At 37.7% G+C, this 15558-nt stretch overlaps 4 protein-coding genes across 9 annotated transcripts; 3 read left to right on the top strand and 1 right to left on the bottom strand.

Moving 5' to 3' along the window:
• Positions 1-656: 656 nt before the first annotated feature.
• Positions 657-4090, top strand: LOC142553038 (F-box/kelch-repeat protein At3g61590-like). Its single transcript, XM_075663017.1, has 2 exons — positions 657-1094; positions 2540-4090. Exon 2 carries the CDS (start codon positions 2550-2552, stop codon positions 3765-3767), a length of 1218 nt encoding a protein of 405 aa, XP_075519132.1. The 5' UTR covers positions 657-1094; positions 2540-2549; the 3' UTR covers positions 3768-4090.
• Positions 4091-6714: 2624 nt separating this feature from the next.
• LOC142553034 (uncharacterized) lies at positions 6715-10076 on the top strand. 2 transcript variants are annotated; one of them, XM_075663010.1, is made up of 3 exons: positions 6715-7549; positions 8110-8235; positions 8454-10076. In XM_075663010.1, the coding sequence occupies exons 1-3, from the start codon at positions 7202-7204 to the stop codon at positions 9948-9950; spliced, it is 1971 nt and encodes a 656-aa protein (XP_075519125.1). In that variant the 5' UTR covers positions 6715-7201; the 3' UTR covers positions 9951-10076. The 2 variants fall into 2 exon arrangements, with proteins under 2 accessions (XP_075519125.1, XP_075519124.1); XM_075663009.1 differs by having other exon boundaries at positions 6717-7558.
• Positions 10077-10561: 485 nt separating this feature from the next.
• On the top strand, positions 10562-11948 carry LOC142553037 (eukaryotic translation initiation factor 1A). Its single transcript, XM_075663016.1, has 2 exons — positions 10562-10890; positions 11614-11948. The coding sequence occupies exons 1-2, from the start codon at positions 10636-10638 to the stop codon at positions 11794-11796; spliced, it is 438 nt and encodes a 145-aa protein (XP_075519131.1). The 5' UTR covers positions 10562-10635; the 3' UTR covers positions 11797-11948.
• A 278-nt stretch (positions 11949-12226) lies between these two features.
• On the bottom strand, positions 12227-14386 carry LOC142553035 (uncharacterized). Of its 5 annotated transcripts, none has more exons than XM_075663011.1 (3): positions 14229-14386; positions 12972-13769; positions 12227-12436 (listed from the first exon to the last, which is right to left on the bottom strand). In XM_075663011.1, exon 2 carries the CDS (start codon positions 13711-13713, stop codon positions 12979-12981), a length of 735 nt encoding a protein of 244 aa, XP_075519126.1. In that variant the 5' UTR covers positions 13714-13769; positions 14229-14386; the 3' UTR covers positions 12227-12436; positions 12972-12978. The 5 variants fall into 5 exon arrangements, with proteins under 5 accessions (XP_075519126.1, XP_075519127.1, XP_075519129.1 ...); XM_075663012.1 differs by having other exon boundaries at positions 12972-13797; positions 14229-14376; XM_075663014.1 differs by having other exon boundaries at positions 12972-13765; positions 14229-14350.
• Positions 14387-15558: the final 1172 nt, after the last annotated feature.

Genomic DNA, 15558 nt, shown 5'->3' with positions numbered 1-15558 from the left:
CTCATGTTCTCAAATTTTAGCTTTTCGATGTTATATTTATGTTGTATTGATATTATGTCGATATTTAATATTTTTTATAAAAAAAAAATTAAAATGATCAAAAAATATATATATTAGATTAATGTTAAAATTTGATTATACAATACATACGATGTTGTTGTCCTACACTAGACTAGATATTCAATTATTGCATCGAAAGTAAACTTGAGGTGGACAGAGGTTAGGTAAAGCGTGTCTATTGGACGAAATGGCATTAATTAACTAACAAATAATGGACTCCAGTTCGCTAAACCAAAAAAGATCCAGCGCAACATTGTCCACGTTGCCAAAATGAAATTTCATGCAGTTTATCTTTATTATATATAATATATTTTTAAAATCTATTTCATCCCAGCTAGCTTCGTCTAGAAAATAAATGAGCAAACAAAGTAAAAAGGAAAAGAAAGAAGAAAAAGAAGAAACAGGGAATAGGCATCAGTATTGTGTTGTGGTGTGTTGCGTTGTGTTGATGAGTTAGACAGCATTCATTATTTGCATTTTGATTATTTTTTTAATTATTTTTGTATTTCATTTCATCCCATTTTTCTAGAAATCGAGTAAAATAATAATGTAAAATGTTTTGTTTTTGACATTCCACCCATGAAAAAAAAAATGAAAAGCAGCTGAGGTCCGTCTGTGTGAAGTTCACTCGCATTTGTCTACATCAACAAAAGCAGAAGCCCTATTTAAAGACGGACCTTCTCTTTCATTTTATCACTTTCTGTCGTTTAGGCATCAGTTGAACGTTAAAGGAAAAAAACCAAGATAAACAGACCCCCCATCTCTATCCCTATATGACATTTGTAGAATTCCAGTGATATTTAACGTATAAAGCATCTTACCTGGTTAAGCCGTCTCATTTTCTATTCAAGATTTTTGGATTTTCCCCCTTCCCTTTTGATCTTTCAGTATTTATTGAGCTTCTTTGCTCGGGAAAAAAAATACTGGTTTTTGTGTTTACTTATGGGTTTTGACCTTTAATCTGGGAAATCTCGAGGACTTCCTGAGCAATCTGAGAGGACCCTTTTGTTACGAGGACGGATTTTGCAGCAAAGGTACTATCTTGATTTGTTACGTGTGAAAAATACTCTATTTTTTTCTTTGGAGTAGGTTTGTTAAGGTGTTCGTGAGATCTGTTCGTGCGGGAGCGTACAATTTTTTGCCGTTTGTTTGTTTGGTATCCTGATGTTTCGTTTGACGGTGTTTCTTGGTGTAATTTCTCTTTCACTAAACTATTGTTAAATCTGGTTTGCCCCCTCAAGAGATTATATGACCTTTTTTCCATCTTGATGTACAAAAAATCTGAAAAGTAGTTTCTCTTTATTAAATGCCTAATAAAATTGATGAAACGGTTGTCTTCTGAAAGTAAAATAATGCAATCTCATTGGTGCTGATATATATGGCGAAAAGGGTTGTTTGATAGCTCCATTGTGTGTAACCCTCCCTGAATGTTTTTTTCCTTTTGTGGAAAGAAACAAGTGGTCGCCTGTAAATTGTGATTTGGGCTTGTAGGCAAGCTTTTTATTCAACCACAAGGCATTGCTTGAACATTTGGTTTCTTATTCTAAATCTCAGAGTATCTCTTGTATACTTATTGATGCTCACGGAAAATTTAGGATCCGATTCCAGCAAGTGTCACTAGTCCAGACGCAGGTTTTGAAATTATTCTGAGCGTGAAATCACAAATAAGATCGTTAAGATGGAGCCAGGAGGGTGTCCTGGCGTAGCCCCTCCGACGCTCAAGTCAGAGACTGAGGATATATGGGAGGAGCAGCTAAGGGTGCTGCCGAAAACAATATAGTGAATGCATAATCATATGCTCAAACCTGGTATTTATAGGAGAATACCTGGGCTTGTCATGGGCCATTCACCTGTGGGCCTTAGAGATGGGCCGGGAGTTTGGGCCGGATCTTGATGGGTTCATCCTGGGGTATCACTTATAAAAACACCACTGCCTTGTTCTGCTATCTTACGTTCAAATTTTGATTATTGTGCTTCAATTTATGTATGTCAAGGTATTCTTGTGTTTTGGTTAATTACTTTAATTTGTGTTTGAGTTGCCACAAACTGAGCTATTTGGGATTTGCATATTTCACGCAAATCATGCTTAGAAAAAGTGCTCACCTCATTTTTGCTTGAGCTATTCGAATTTCCTGTTCCCATTTCCGGGTGACCGTAACTTACATAAGCAGGATTCAGTTTCTTAAATTTTTTTAGTGTATTTAATTCCTTGATAGTTTTAGATAGGTTGGGATTTCACATGTTATGGAAATCTTTATCCATATGAATCTGTTTTTATAATTTCTTGTTATGTGTGGAATCTGTCCCTGAATCATTTCTTTTAATAGGTTTCTTCCCAGGCTGTATTTACTACTTAGTGTCCATTTTATTTGACATCTTATATGACACAATTTTAGATGTCAGAGTCCTTCAACAAGCTTTTTAAAATATGAATTCTTTCAGTTTAATTATACTGGAGATTCTTGTTTCAATGTCGCAGATTCTTGGTCATGGAAGGTGAAACTTCATGGGTCAGTCATTGTGTTGATAACTTTTCCAGTGACACGGCGGAGTTTGATTCATTCTTAGAGCTTAATGACGAAAATGACAAAGAAGTTACCGCTGTTTCTGTTGATTTAATTTTACCTGATGATCTCTTAGAACGAATATTGGCTTATCTTCCAATCGCTAGCATTTTTAGGGCAGGTTGTGTTTGTAAAAGATGGCATGAGATAGTAACATCGAAAAGGTTTCTGTGGAATGGTTCTCATGTTTTGGCTCAGAAACCTTGGTATTTTATGTTCACTAGCTCGGATGAACCTGTTGGATATGCATATGATCCCATACTTAGGAAATGGCATGGTATTGATCTCCCCTGCATTGAGACATCGAGTTGGTTCATTGCTTCATCATGTGGGTTAGTTTGTTTTATGGATAATGATAGTAGAAGCGAGTTATATGTATGTAACCCGATAACAAAACGTTGCAAAGGGCTCAATGAGCCTCCTGGTCCGAAATTTTCGGATTACAGTGCATTGGCAGTTTCGCTCAACCAAGTGTCTCAAAATTACATGGTTTCTATTGTTAAATCCAAGCAAGTTCCTGCAAACTTCTTTCAGTGGGATCTCTCTATCCATTTGTATGATTCAGCAACGATGACATGGGTGACAACTCTAACAGAGATTTTAACAGGATGGAGAGCTGGCGATGAGAGTGTGATTTGTGATGGGGTTTTGTACTTCTTGATTTACTCGACTGGAGGTGGTGCTCCTGAGAATCGTCACGGGCTTATCATGTACAACCTGAGAAACCGATCCCCTCACGTTTTACTAATGAGGAGTTTCATCCCAGTTCCATGTTCTCTGACATGTGGCCGTCTGATGAACTTGAAGGAAAAGTTGTTAATGGTCGGTGGCATTGGGAGACAGGATCGACCCGACATCATTAAGGGAATTGGGATTTGGGTTCTAAACGGGACACAGTGGCAAGAAGTGGCCCGAATGCCCCATAAGTATTTTCAAGGTTTCGGAGAGTTTGATGATGTTTTTGCTAGCAGTGGGACAGATGACCTTATATACATCCAGAGCTATGGAGCACCTGCTCTTCTTGTTTTCAACATTAACCAGAAGCAATGGAAGTGGTCGCAGAAATGCCCTGTTGCAAAGAGATTTCCTCTTCAGCTCTTTACAGGTTTTTGTTTCGAACCGAGACTGGAAATCGCTCCCTAGTTCTGATTCGAGTTGAAATCAACCTGGTATCACCCGCTGCCCGTTGACCTTTTATTTTCTTATATAAATATATGATAATGTTAATGATTTTGACTCCATGTTTTTCCGGTTGATGATTTTAAGTCTTGGCAAGTCCTATGGAACGATGCTATAGCTGATGACGTTCAGATAACCATATGAAAGAAATATCCTTAATTCTTTACATTCAGAACATTATTTGGCTGGATGGAACTTGTGAAATGAAATTTCTTTGCTCTTTCTCATTTGCCATGTCAAGTCATAATTTAAATGTTACACAATCTTCAACTATGGTTAAATATTGACCATACATTCGTACTTGAACTCGACTGAAACTCGAAAAACAAATTATTTTGTGCTCAGCTTAAACTATTCGTTCGGTTCAAATATATTCGTATTAAACATTACAAATATTTAACTTGATATATTTTTTACCCCAATTCGATGCTTCATAAACTCCCATTGCCTTTCATTAAATTTTCTTGGTACCACTAGTCATCAGATCTTCTGGGTCGCTGTTTACTGTCTTGTTCATCTCCAGCTACGAAGCCACTTAAACTTGGACCAGAGTTCCGTGTGTTTTATGTGTCTATTTATTGTGCCATCGCACATGTGATTCTCTTGAATATGGCATGTGTCTCTTGGGACCATTTCTATCTGCAACTTTTCATTATATACTATGTTAGTATATGGTTGTCCACAATTCAAGAAGTTAAAAATTTGAGTGGGATTGGTTACGAGACTCGGAATGTGAAGTTTGTTTGTCTTATTTGGACCACTTTCAATTAAGATATATGATTGGGCTGGTCCCCGAAGTTATCGGTCTTTTTTGGTAGGCTCACTCTGATAGAGACTCCCTTCAAGCTTTTGTATCCCCGCAAAATGCATGCATATTCTGGTGATCCTGCGCTACAATCATTGGTTGATTTTCGAAAATTTTACATTATTGCTATTGAATCAATTTTGATAAATATTTTACTCACAAAAATATATCTATTCCCAGAGAAAAGGCGTATCATCTACTGTCTACAACTATCCCAGTGTCCACTAATGTTTTTTTTTTTTTTTTTTGAGTTGGATTTGATATCCTTACCATTTGGTTTTAAACCTAATACCTTGTCTCAAACTTGGAATTCTAGTGTCATACAAGATACAAGTTACGCACGTCCAGTAATGTTTTTATTCTTGTTTTTCATGCCGATATTTTCAGGGTTAAGTCTATGCTACCTAAGGGGGCAATGCCTCCACATGGTTTGGATGGACAAGATTCACACACATATGTGATTTTAAAAAAATTAGTGGACCCATGTATGTGTGGCTAAATTTGAGCCCTTGATTCTATCATGTGGATAGTGCCCCTACATGTAAGATGAAATCAACCTATTTTAAGGGTGTTTGGTCAAAATGAGTGATTCTGGTTGGGAGAATATTAAATGTCATCATTTATACGAATTAATTGGCATTAAATATCATTTTCTGCAACATCAGTTTCTTTTTTTTTGATATCCTAATCTAAAGGGCGTGAAAGACTCGAAAATTCCGGCGAGACCATTGGGCAAAGCCCTCGGTCTCGCAACATCAGTTTCAATATAGCTTATATATAAGTTTCAATATAGCTTATAGTTAATGTGATTCGATGTCAGATTTTACAAATACATCCTCACTCTCTCTCTATATATATATTTTTGTTTTATATAATTTTTATAATATATACTCCATTCAAGATGTAAAGATAATTAAAAAAGTTAGTCTATTTTGTGATATGGATCGAAAGTATTATTTTGTATGATAATTATGAATTGGTTCATGTCATGTCAAGGATAAAAACATGTGAGATGGTAATCAAGACAATTAGTTGAAATTTATTCTTTGTTATATTTGTTATAGTTAAAAAGCTTATACTTAGTAGTAAGTACTGGGAGCCGTAGAGTTTGGTGGGTGAACAGGAAACATAAATAATGTGCCTCACATTCTTACGTCATCTACATACGGATCACATTTTTATATTCCGACATCGGGTGCCAGGTGGCGCTTGGATTAAGGATCCAGTTTATTTCGAATCCACAGATGAATCACGCTCTACTAGATTTCGATAATATGAAAATAGGATTGGGCAAGATCTGAACTTAAAATTGTTTATGCAAAAACACAAAAAGTCCACAAAAATAATTTTGATTTTGGGTGTAAAAAATTAATTTTTATATAAAATTTTCAAAGTTACAATGTCTTGCTGGAAAGTATAAATTTGATTTTGGTTGAATCTCAGTAACTTCAACTCTGAATACAGGCTTAAATTTGACATGTAGACTGCGTTTGGTTTGGAGGATAAAATAAAGTAATGATTAGTAAGTAAATGATAAAGAAAATGATTGTTGTAGGAATGTAGTATATGGTGTTATGTTTGGTATGATTTTTAAGTGTAGGATAATTCTGAATTTTTTGATGAAAGGATAAAATTGCCCTTTCTTCTTTTTTTTTCTTCTTTCACTCCGGCGGCGGGCCGGCGACGGCGGTCGGCGGTCGGTGGTCGCCGTCGCCCGCCGGACGGCCGGCAGCTGCGGCGGCGGTCTGACGCTGGCGGCGGCGACGGTCGGTGGTCGGTGGTCGGTGGCGACGGTCGTGGCGGGAAGTGGTGGTGAGCTTGGATATAGGAGAAGGGTAAAATTGGAAAATATGAAAGATTAAGAGTTGGATAAATAATCCTGGGAGTGATGAGGTATTATTTTAACCCACCTAATATAACCTAATCATTCATAAGAGCTATTGACTTGATTAAATAATCACACGGATAAAGTACATCTTATCCATTGCACTTTATCCATCAAACCAAGCACTCCCGTACAGTATTATGCTTTGGTGCCTGCGCATGATGTCTCACTTTTAAAATTCTACACGTTTGGCTGTCAGGAGATTAGATTCGGCCGGGGAAATTCTACATGGTTTCACGTGGGGCCTATGAAATTCAACGACAAATCCGATGTCATAGAACAGATATCCGTTGCAGCTGCCACGTGGCATGTTTCACCCATACTTCCCCGGCCGCAAAGCTAGTGACATTATACAATTACCTTGTAATCTTACCACATAGGATTCTACCCTAATTTTCACTTTTTTGGCCCTCGGCAGGCATGACTTCTGAGCACATTAGCATGCAATGAATGCGTTCAAGAAATTTAATTTAATTTTAGAGAAAAGCACAGAGACAAATGGGGGTTTAAATTGTAAAGCGAAACACAAGAATGTGAAGGCCGAGGAAAGAGAGCAAATAAGGGTGCTGTCGAAGCTAAAATTATTCAAGAAAACAAAAACCCGTGTCGAGAAAGAGATTTATTTTGTGTCAGAAATCATGGAAACGAAGAGTCCCTATCAATTTGCTGTCGGTGTGTTTCTTGTATAGAAACTGTGTCAATAATTTAATGCATGCAGGAGGGAAGATGAATAGAGAAGGGGGAGAATTTTTCATGGGGAGGAGGTGGAAACGCGGGATTTTGGTGAGTAAAAGGGAGGGAAGTTGTACCCCTACGCCTTCCTGGAATTTTGGGTTAATTAAACCTGACGGCTTGTTCATTCAAGATTCCAACTTCCCAACTAACAGAAAGCCAAATCTTTCCGCCAGAAAGTTGGGTGCCCATCTGTGGGAGGTGCAGTCTCAACCCAAACTCAGGGTGGCTAATATGAGCAGATATGGCCCCAGGTTGAATCAATTTGGAGAGGAGGCTTGTGGAGTTTTTAGACAAAGGGGTGAAGCACCGTCCGAAGCTTTTGTGGGGCAGGTAAAAAACTGAAACTCTCTAATATATTTTAGTGCTTGATATATAATGTTTCTTGAAAACTTGCTGTCAATGGAGTGGAGATCCAGATTTCAAATGCCATTTGCGATTCTTACACTTCGGCTTTAGAGCCTAACGTGAGGTTAATTATCTGATTGGCCGCGTTCTTTGTTGAGTTTTGCAGTGGAGAATCAGCTTCAGCTGGTTCCGTATGTAGGAGTAAACCATTAAATTCGTAACTAGTTAGTGGCAGCTGGATGGTTGCCAATTTAAGAAGAGTGTTGGTCAGAATTTTACATTCGTCTCGCTCTGTGTTGTTTTATACTCTTTTTAAGTTTCTTTTTTCCTTTTCCTATTCTTTTTTGAGCTTGTATTTGTGAAGTTTCTTGTTCAGTTCAAATCTGAACAAAGAACGGGCTGTTGTGTCGATTTTTCTTAACGCTAAAATACCCGGTTTTCTGCCCTGTTCGGAGTGCCATGTCCTCTTTTGCCTTGGTTGTCTCCTGTATTCTTGCTGGATACCATGCTAATTTTCTTACTCGCGGATATGACAGCAAAGCAGTGGCGGTAGTTTGAGAAATCAAGCTGCATTCTTACCGGCGGAACGCAAAAAAAGGGTCAAAAGGGTTGAGCAAGCTCAACAGTCTCTGTCTCCATCTACTTACCACAGCTCATTGGAGGTATATTTTGGTTTTCTTCAACCCAGGGCTATTGTATTTTCATGATGTTCTAATATTTAGTTACTTCTTTGCTTACCTATCTTTTTTTATTTTAAATTACAACTGGGGAAGGTTTTTTTTTGCTCGTGGCACTTACCTATCATTTTAATTTCAATATTTGAATGAAAAGATATCTATATAAAAAATTCTTATGAGTGTGTAATCTTTGCTTGCATCAGAGGGTTCCCAGTCGAGCTGCTATCACTTCAAACTGTTCTCTAAACTCGAACAGTGAAATGGGAGAATCAAGTTATACGCTGAAGACCTCCACAGATTTGCTGAAAGTACTCAACAGAATTTGGAGCCTTGAAGAAAGGCATGCCTTGGATATGTCTTTAGTAAACATGCTGAAACAAGAATTAAACGAATCCCGGGCACAAATCAAAGAACCACTGCAAGGAAAAAGAAGGGATAAACAAGAGTTGGATAACACATCAAATAGAGTGGCTGGGAATAAAGTTTCGAGGAAGAGTAAGGAGCAAGATCGGGTCAAAGTTCTTGTTAATTCTGTGGAGGTTAAGTTAGAAGATGAACGGAAACTTAGAAAGTACTCAGAAAACCTTTGTTATAAGAGGGTTCGAGAACTTTCAGCAACAAAAGTTTTATTACGTGATGCTTTGAAAGAACTTGAATTAGAGAGGAAAAGGCGGACCATGCTTGAAGATCTCTGTGATGAGTTTGCAAGGGGCATAAGAGAATATGAACAACAGGTAAGGCTCTTGAAGCAACAACCTAGAGTGGATCAGATTGGTAGGAATGGAGATAGTGGATTGATCCTTCATGTTTCAGAAGCCTGGCTAGACGAGCGAATGCAGATGAAGCTAGCAGATGACAGTAATGTACAAAAGACATCGGTTTTGGACAGGTTAAATTCTGAAATTGAATTCTTTCTCGAAGCAAAACGACCTAGTTGTGCTAAGAAATATGATCATGTATACTCCTCCAAAAGGGCTAGCAAAAGTAACATATTCAGGCATTCTTTGGAATCGATTCACTTGAATGACCCCTCGAGTGCTCCTTGGAACGAAAATGAAGAAGATGATTCTGATTTTGTTGGTGTCCATTTTTCGCGGTTTAACAGAGTGGCAAGTTCGAAGAACGAAAATGGTTTTAACTGCCGGCAAGAGGTGGAAATCACTTCAGATGACCATCGCAAAGAAACGGATAGATTAAAAATGACAAAGAAAATAATCCTATCAGGAAAAGCTGTCAAGGGTGGTTTCAATCGGCCTAGAAGGCAAACTCAGTCACCAGAGTTTGTCAAAGAGAGGATGCACCAACTCGGAAACAACTACAAGGACTTATCTAAAGCAAGCCCAGGAAACACAGATGAAACAACCAATGCAAGAATACAAAGAACTGCAGTTATGGAAAGAGCTTCCGCATCCAGAAACCATTCTTGGGCATCAGAAATCAAGAAAATTCAATACGAGGATAATCACATGGATCATGTATTTGATCTATCTACATTTACTGATCCTTGCAGTCCTGTAAAAAAGTGGATGTCAGAGACAACAACAGCAGATCCCAACGTTTCTGAATCGTCTACATCATCTCATCGAACATTAAAACCCGATACACTGAAAGCGAAGTTGCTGGAAGCAAGGCTAGAACGCCAACGATCCAGTGCCAGAGCTTCCAAAGATTTGTCCCAAGTCGAGCAAAGCTGTGAATAGAATGTGCCTGGTAGAAGTGTCCGAAGCTTAGGTGGTGGACAGGAGGAGAATTATAAATGAAATGAAGGTTCCCCGTTCTTTTGTAAAAGAGAAAAGGCTTTCCTTTTGCCAAGAAACTTTTTTGTCCATGGTGATGAATTTAATAGAACTGCGAGATTTTCTTCTAGTACAACAAAATGTCTAGGATGGATATTAGTACTTGAATTGTGAAGAATATTACCCTCTCGGAGACCTCTTAATGGACAATTTAGGCGTATAAGGATGCAATATGTCATAAAATGATAAACATTTATTAAAATTCAAATATACCAAGTTTGGGACGATGACCGCTCACTTTTGCACTAAATTCAATATTTTTGGATGAAATCAATTTCAATCATGGATTCTCATAATGTATGACTGTTGAAACGAATTCATATCTTACGGATTTTTACTTCAAATACTTCTTTCTTTTTACAAAAGGGAATTTTTTTTAAAAAAAATTGTCAATTAATATCTTTTCTTGAAGTGAACCAAATTGTTATCGACTCATTTAGACGTGGATGGCTAAACTCAAAGCATATGTCATGGTTGGGCCCACAAATGTTCCCATAAAGATCCAAACCCCAGCCCGACTCCAGCAAGTGCCGTAACCAAAACGCCACGCTAGAATTCCAGAAGGAGAGAGACATCTCTGTGTGCCGCGATGCCGAAGAACAAGGGTAAGGGAGGTAAAAATCGCAAGAGAGGGAAGAACGAAGCTGATGATGAGAAGCGAGAGCTGGTGTTCAAGGAGGATGGGCAAGAATATGCGCAGGTGCAGCGGATGCTCGGCAACGGCCGATGCGAAGCTACGTGCATCGACGGCGCGAAGCGCCTCTGCCATATCCGAGGGAAGATGCACAAGAAGGTCTGGATCGCCGCCGGCGACATTATCCTCGTCGGACTTCGCGATTACCAGGTATGATTTTCTTGTTCTCTTTAAACTTTATGAAGTGAGTTTTTTCTTGTGATTTTTGAGATGTTTGGTGGTTTCTGTTCGTGGGGGGGAGTTTTAATGCCTGTTTTTGACGTGCCGATTTCGTGAGGTTGTTTGAGAAGTTCGTACGTATTTGTAGATTAGGGTTTTTTCCCTTGTCGCAATGTTTGATCCCTGGAATCTATCCCAAGACCCTAGTGTGTTTGTTTTGTAATTGAACCTGAACGGATCAAAGAATGCCATTTTAAAATCGTATCTGTGTGTATTTATCCAGTCGAATTTGGTTCAGTTTGTTTCAATTTCATTTTGTTGATGTGTTTTGCTGTGGTTTTGGTTTAACTTCTTGAAATTCTTCGCATTCCCTATTACTTGCTTTAGTCTTGGTGTACACGATAAGTGTTTGGCCAGGAAAATGTACAATTTTTCAAGCAGTGTCTCTGTCATGTTTGGATTTCAGGCTGACGAGAATAGTCGGCTTCATTCCGTTTTAAATGCAAGAACAAAGTAAAATATGTTTCCATTGGGTTAAATTTGAGCTTTAAACTGGAATCAATCCGGTTATGAAATTACTCTTCATTGTTTCCATATAAAGAGGAGATAAAGCAAAATATTTCAAGCGTCAGAGTTTTCGTATTTTGCTCGTTGATCAAATATATCGGGTATGTGATTGCTGTTCTAATCTTGTCCGTCCTTGGTTGCTATCAGGATGATAAGGCCGACGTGATCCTGAAGTACATGCCAGATGAAGCGAGATTATTGAAGGCTTATGGTGAGCTGCCGGAGAACACGAGACTTAACGAGGGTATTGCTGGTGGACTTGACGAAGAAGAAGATGGTCCTGGTGATGATTACATTGAATTCGAGGATGAGGATATTGACAAGCTCTAGTGTGTTTTCTATTGGACGTAGCCGCTTCTAACGTCTTTCGATATACAAATTGATGGATTTATGCATGTGTACTATTAGAATTTCGTTTGTTGGGTTTCTATTTTCATGTACGAAACGTTAATGACGATCCAATAATATGTAGCTTCCTTTTATGTCGTGCATCAGTTTTTCAGTTATTTTGATTTCTTTTTTACTGGCGAGTTACAGGTCCGCAAACTTCTTGAATATATATGATTTGATTTTGCTAACTCATGCACAGAAGGTTCGCAAGCTACAAGTTCCAATTGTTTCTTGAATATTAATGCTGAGAAAGATTTGTCGATCAGGTCTTCCTAAAACTTGTTTCAAAGAAATGACCGTGTGACAAGGTTGCCTTCCCACTATATTGAAAATCAGACTGCACAACAAAAACTGAATACACATCATCAAGTTTCCAGGAAAATGCATAATTAAGTGATTGATGGGGATATCAATATTGCACAAACTTGTCAGGACCAATATATCCAGAATCATCCTTACAACACTTCTTCAAAACCTAACCCAAATGTAAGAGAAATAATCATCGGTTTATGAAAGTAACAAAATATTATTCAACTGGGGACTCTGTCCGACGGAAATTCTTCGGCACCCAACTGTTGCTCTGCCAAAGTGAGAAATTCGTCAGCATTGCCAATACTAAGTAAGCATTATGAATTAAAGGGGGGAAAAGAAGTATTTCTACGTTACATATAATAACTATTGAATATCCTCAATTCTGTATTTCTCATCAGTTTTATCAACACTCAACCAAATGTTATGACACGCTATAGATCGGGGCTGTGACAAAGTTATCACTGATACAGAAAAGAGAGTCGGAAACATCAAACTATCAAGGTAAGATGCAAGGGAAAAATCTTAGATGACTCGTGTTTCTATCAAACTTTTGTGGTCCGACTACAAGACAAGATAATCGAGATTGGTTGTTGAGATCAAGGTACCAACATTTTGGCTGTTCTGAATTTTACTGTAATTAAAGTAATATGGTAAACCCATGATTCATTTCTCTCTTTGAGTGCCTGCTCTGCAGAAATAGGAGTATAGGGCAGTACAGAATGAATTTTATTTCTAGCTACACTAACAAAATACACTATAAAAATATGTAACACCTAAACGAATTAAAAAAAAAAACTCCAAACCTCAGAGTTATCTGAGCTTCTCTTTGCCAGAGCTCTTCTTTGCTGCCTCATTGATCTTCTCAATGTAGCCTTCAATTGGTGGTGTCAGTGTCGCCATAAACCGGTTAATGGGAAAAGGCGTCAAATCTGGAACCAAAGCAGCACCCTTCAAGTGTTCAGGTAGGGCCTCGATTGCTTCTTTTTTTAACCGCAGCAGTGTCGACTCTGCAGCCTGCCTCGCCCTATGCATCCTCATCAAAACCCGACTATACTCCTTGGCAAGCCCTCGCCCATCCTCAACAGTAAGCTCATACTTCGGAATTTTATCAGCATCAACTAAACCTAAACTGATCAAATCCAGTCCGGGAGTTCCCATGATGAAGGGCGACTCGAAATCCTTTCCCAGTTTTTTTAGCTTGTTTTTTGCCTGCTCGTTACCCTTGCTCACTAGCCCCATTTTCTCTCGTTCAGCTTCCCTAGCTTTTTCTTTAGGTTTCATGAATCTGAGTGGTGGAGTGGCGGTCAAGCATTGCTCAACCATTTCTTCCATTTCACCCCTCTTTCTGGGTCCTTCTTTTTCAGAGGAATCTGCAGCTGCCCCCTTTTTTATAGTAACTTTCGATCTTTTCAATGGCTGCCCAGTTTTGACCTTACCTTTCCCCTTTGCCGTTCCACTGACGGAACATCTCTGCAAGAATTGGTAGCTAAAAGAGTCCAGTGATGAACTCCCGGGCTTCCATTTCCTGATCAAGGTTGAGCTCATAGTCTTTCCCGTTTAACAACCTGGTAGCTATCCGAAACACCTCTTTTTCTACCTTTCTAAGAAAATAAGACGAGACCTTCAAATCTAATCCACGAAATACAAGCAAGTTCAATAAATTCATTAAAATTCAACATTCATATCACGACCACACAAAAATGCGTAACCTAATTGAGCCGAGGGGTGTAAAATAGGTCAAAACTCGAGTTATGCAAAATGCCTGCCTGTCCTGCCCGCCTACCTACGAGCTAGCGAATAAAAAGGGAAAATGAAGCTTATCTTCAAACATAAGAAAACATAGATTTGAGTATATAATAGAATTCATGATAAACAAAAGGAATAAATAAGGGGTGACGATGGAATCTATTCAGTATCGAGAAAAATTCAGCAGCATTTCTTGCGAATCATTCTGAAAACACACAGGGCGATTTCAAGCAGAAATGATAAGTTATCACAGGAAAAAACTACATAAAAACGAGAATCAAAGAAGAATATAAGCATTATGATGGAAAGATTACCGGCGAATCGGAGATTTCCAACGGTAGTCGGAACCCCTACGAACACCTCCTGTTCTTTTTTTGGCAGAGATCCTCGTCACTACATGTAGGGTTTATTGAAAATAATGATTTTTCTTATAAAAAAAACAAATAAAAATTATTTATTTTCAGGAGTGGGCAGGTAATGTACAACGAGAGATACTAATCTTTTATTTCACACAATCTTTCCTAAATGTAAAATTTAAATTATGTGCATTTCAAGAGTTAATAATTAATTTGGAATTTGTCAAATTTTCGGTGCATTTTCATGTTCCGTAAATTTGTTTTTTTCCAAAGTCCACTCTTCAATCACGTAATTTCAATTATGAAACAATCGATTAATTAAGCTAAATAAGTAAGCAAATTAGCAGGGGAGATTTTGATGGAAAACTAGCATTGGATGAATTAATTTGGATATAAGGATTTCAAATAATAAAAAATTTATCTTTTCTTTTGGTGTTCTTGAAAGACATATCTCTAAGACAAAAACTTGTATGAGACGGTCTCACGGGTCGTATTTTGTGAGATGGATATCTTTTTTGAGTCATCCATAAAAAATTATTACTTTTTACGTTAAATAATATATCTAAAATACATCCCGTTTATATTTTCATTTGTTAATTAACTAATTCAATAATCACTTTTTTTCTCAAATTCAAATCGTTGAATCCAAATGAATCCGATCCTTGGATTTTAAATCAAAACCCCAAATCCAAAGTCCCAAACGCACCGCACCCTTAGATTCCGTGTTGTTACATTTTGAATTATTAAACATATGGTTTTACAAATGATTTTCTAAGTTGATATTTTCCTATTTTGAGAATAAAATAGGAACAATTCTACATTCATATTTTATTCGATAAATTTAGAAACTAAATCAAACATAAAAAAATTATTAGATTATATATTGATCAATGGATTTGAATTCGAGTATATATTTCAAATAAAGGTGGAGAAAATTAATGGATTTCGAATGACTAGTCCGCGTGAAAAATATGTCATTCGAGACTGCGTCTGCTGTATTTTTCACCCTAATGTTGAATCTGCCATCTATCCAATCTGGAATAACCCAATCAACTAAATGGCTTACTTGTGTGAAACTTTCAGATCTTTGTTTCGATACACTCAAAAAACATATTTGTAATAAGATAATGTGGCAATCGGACACACATTATGACAGAATCACCCGATATCACAAACAAAACCTTATCAAGAAACTAACATGTCCCGTGTACCGCAAAAAACATTCATTGACACATTCCCCAAATCCAGTTGGGTGTCAAGTTTATAGCATTAAGCCCTTAACCTTGCT

This window comes from Primulina tabacum, chromosome 8 (genome assembly GCF_025594145.1).
Source record: "Primulina tabacum isolate GXHZ01 chromosome 8, ASM2559414v2, whole genome shotgun sequence".
Taxonomy (NCBI): Eukaryota; Viridiplantae; Streptophyta; class Magnoliopsida; order Lamiales; family Gesneriaceae; genus Primulina; species Primulina tabacum.
Note: the sequence above shows the minus strand (reverse complement) of the source record. Positions and strands in the feature narration are given on the sequence as shown.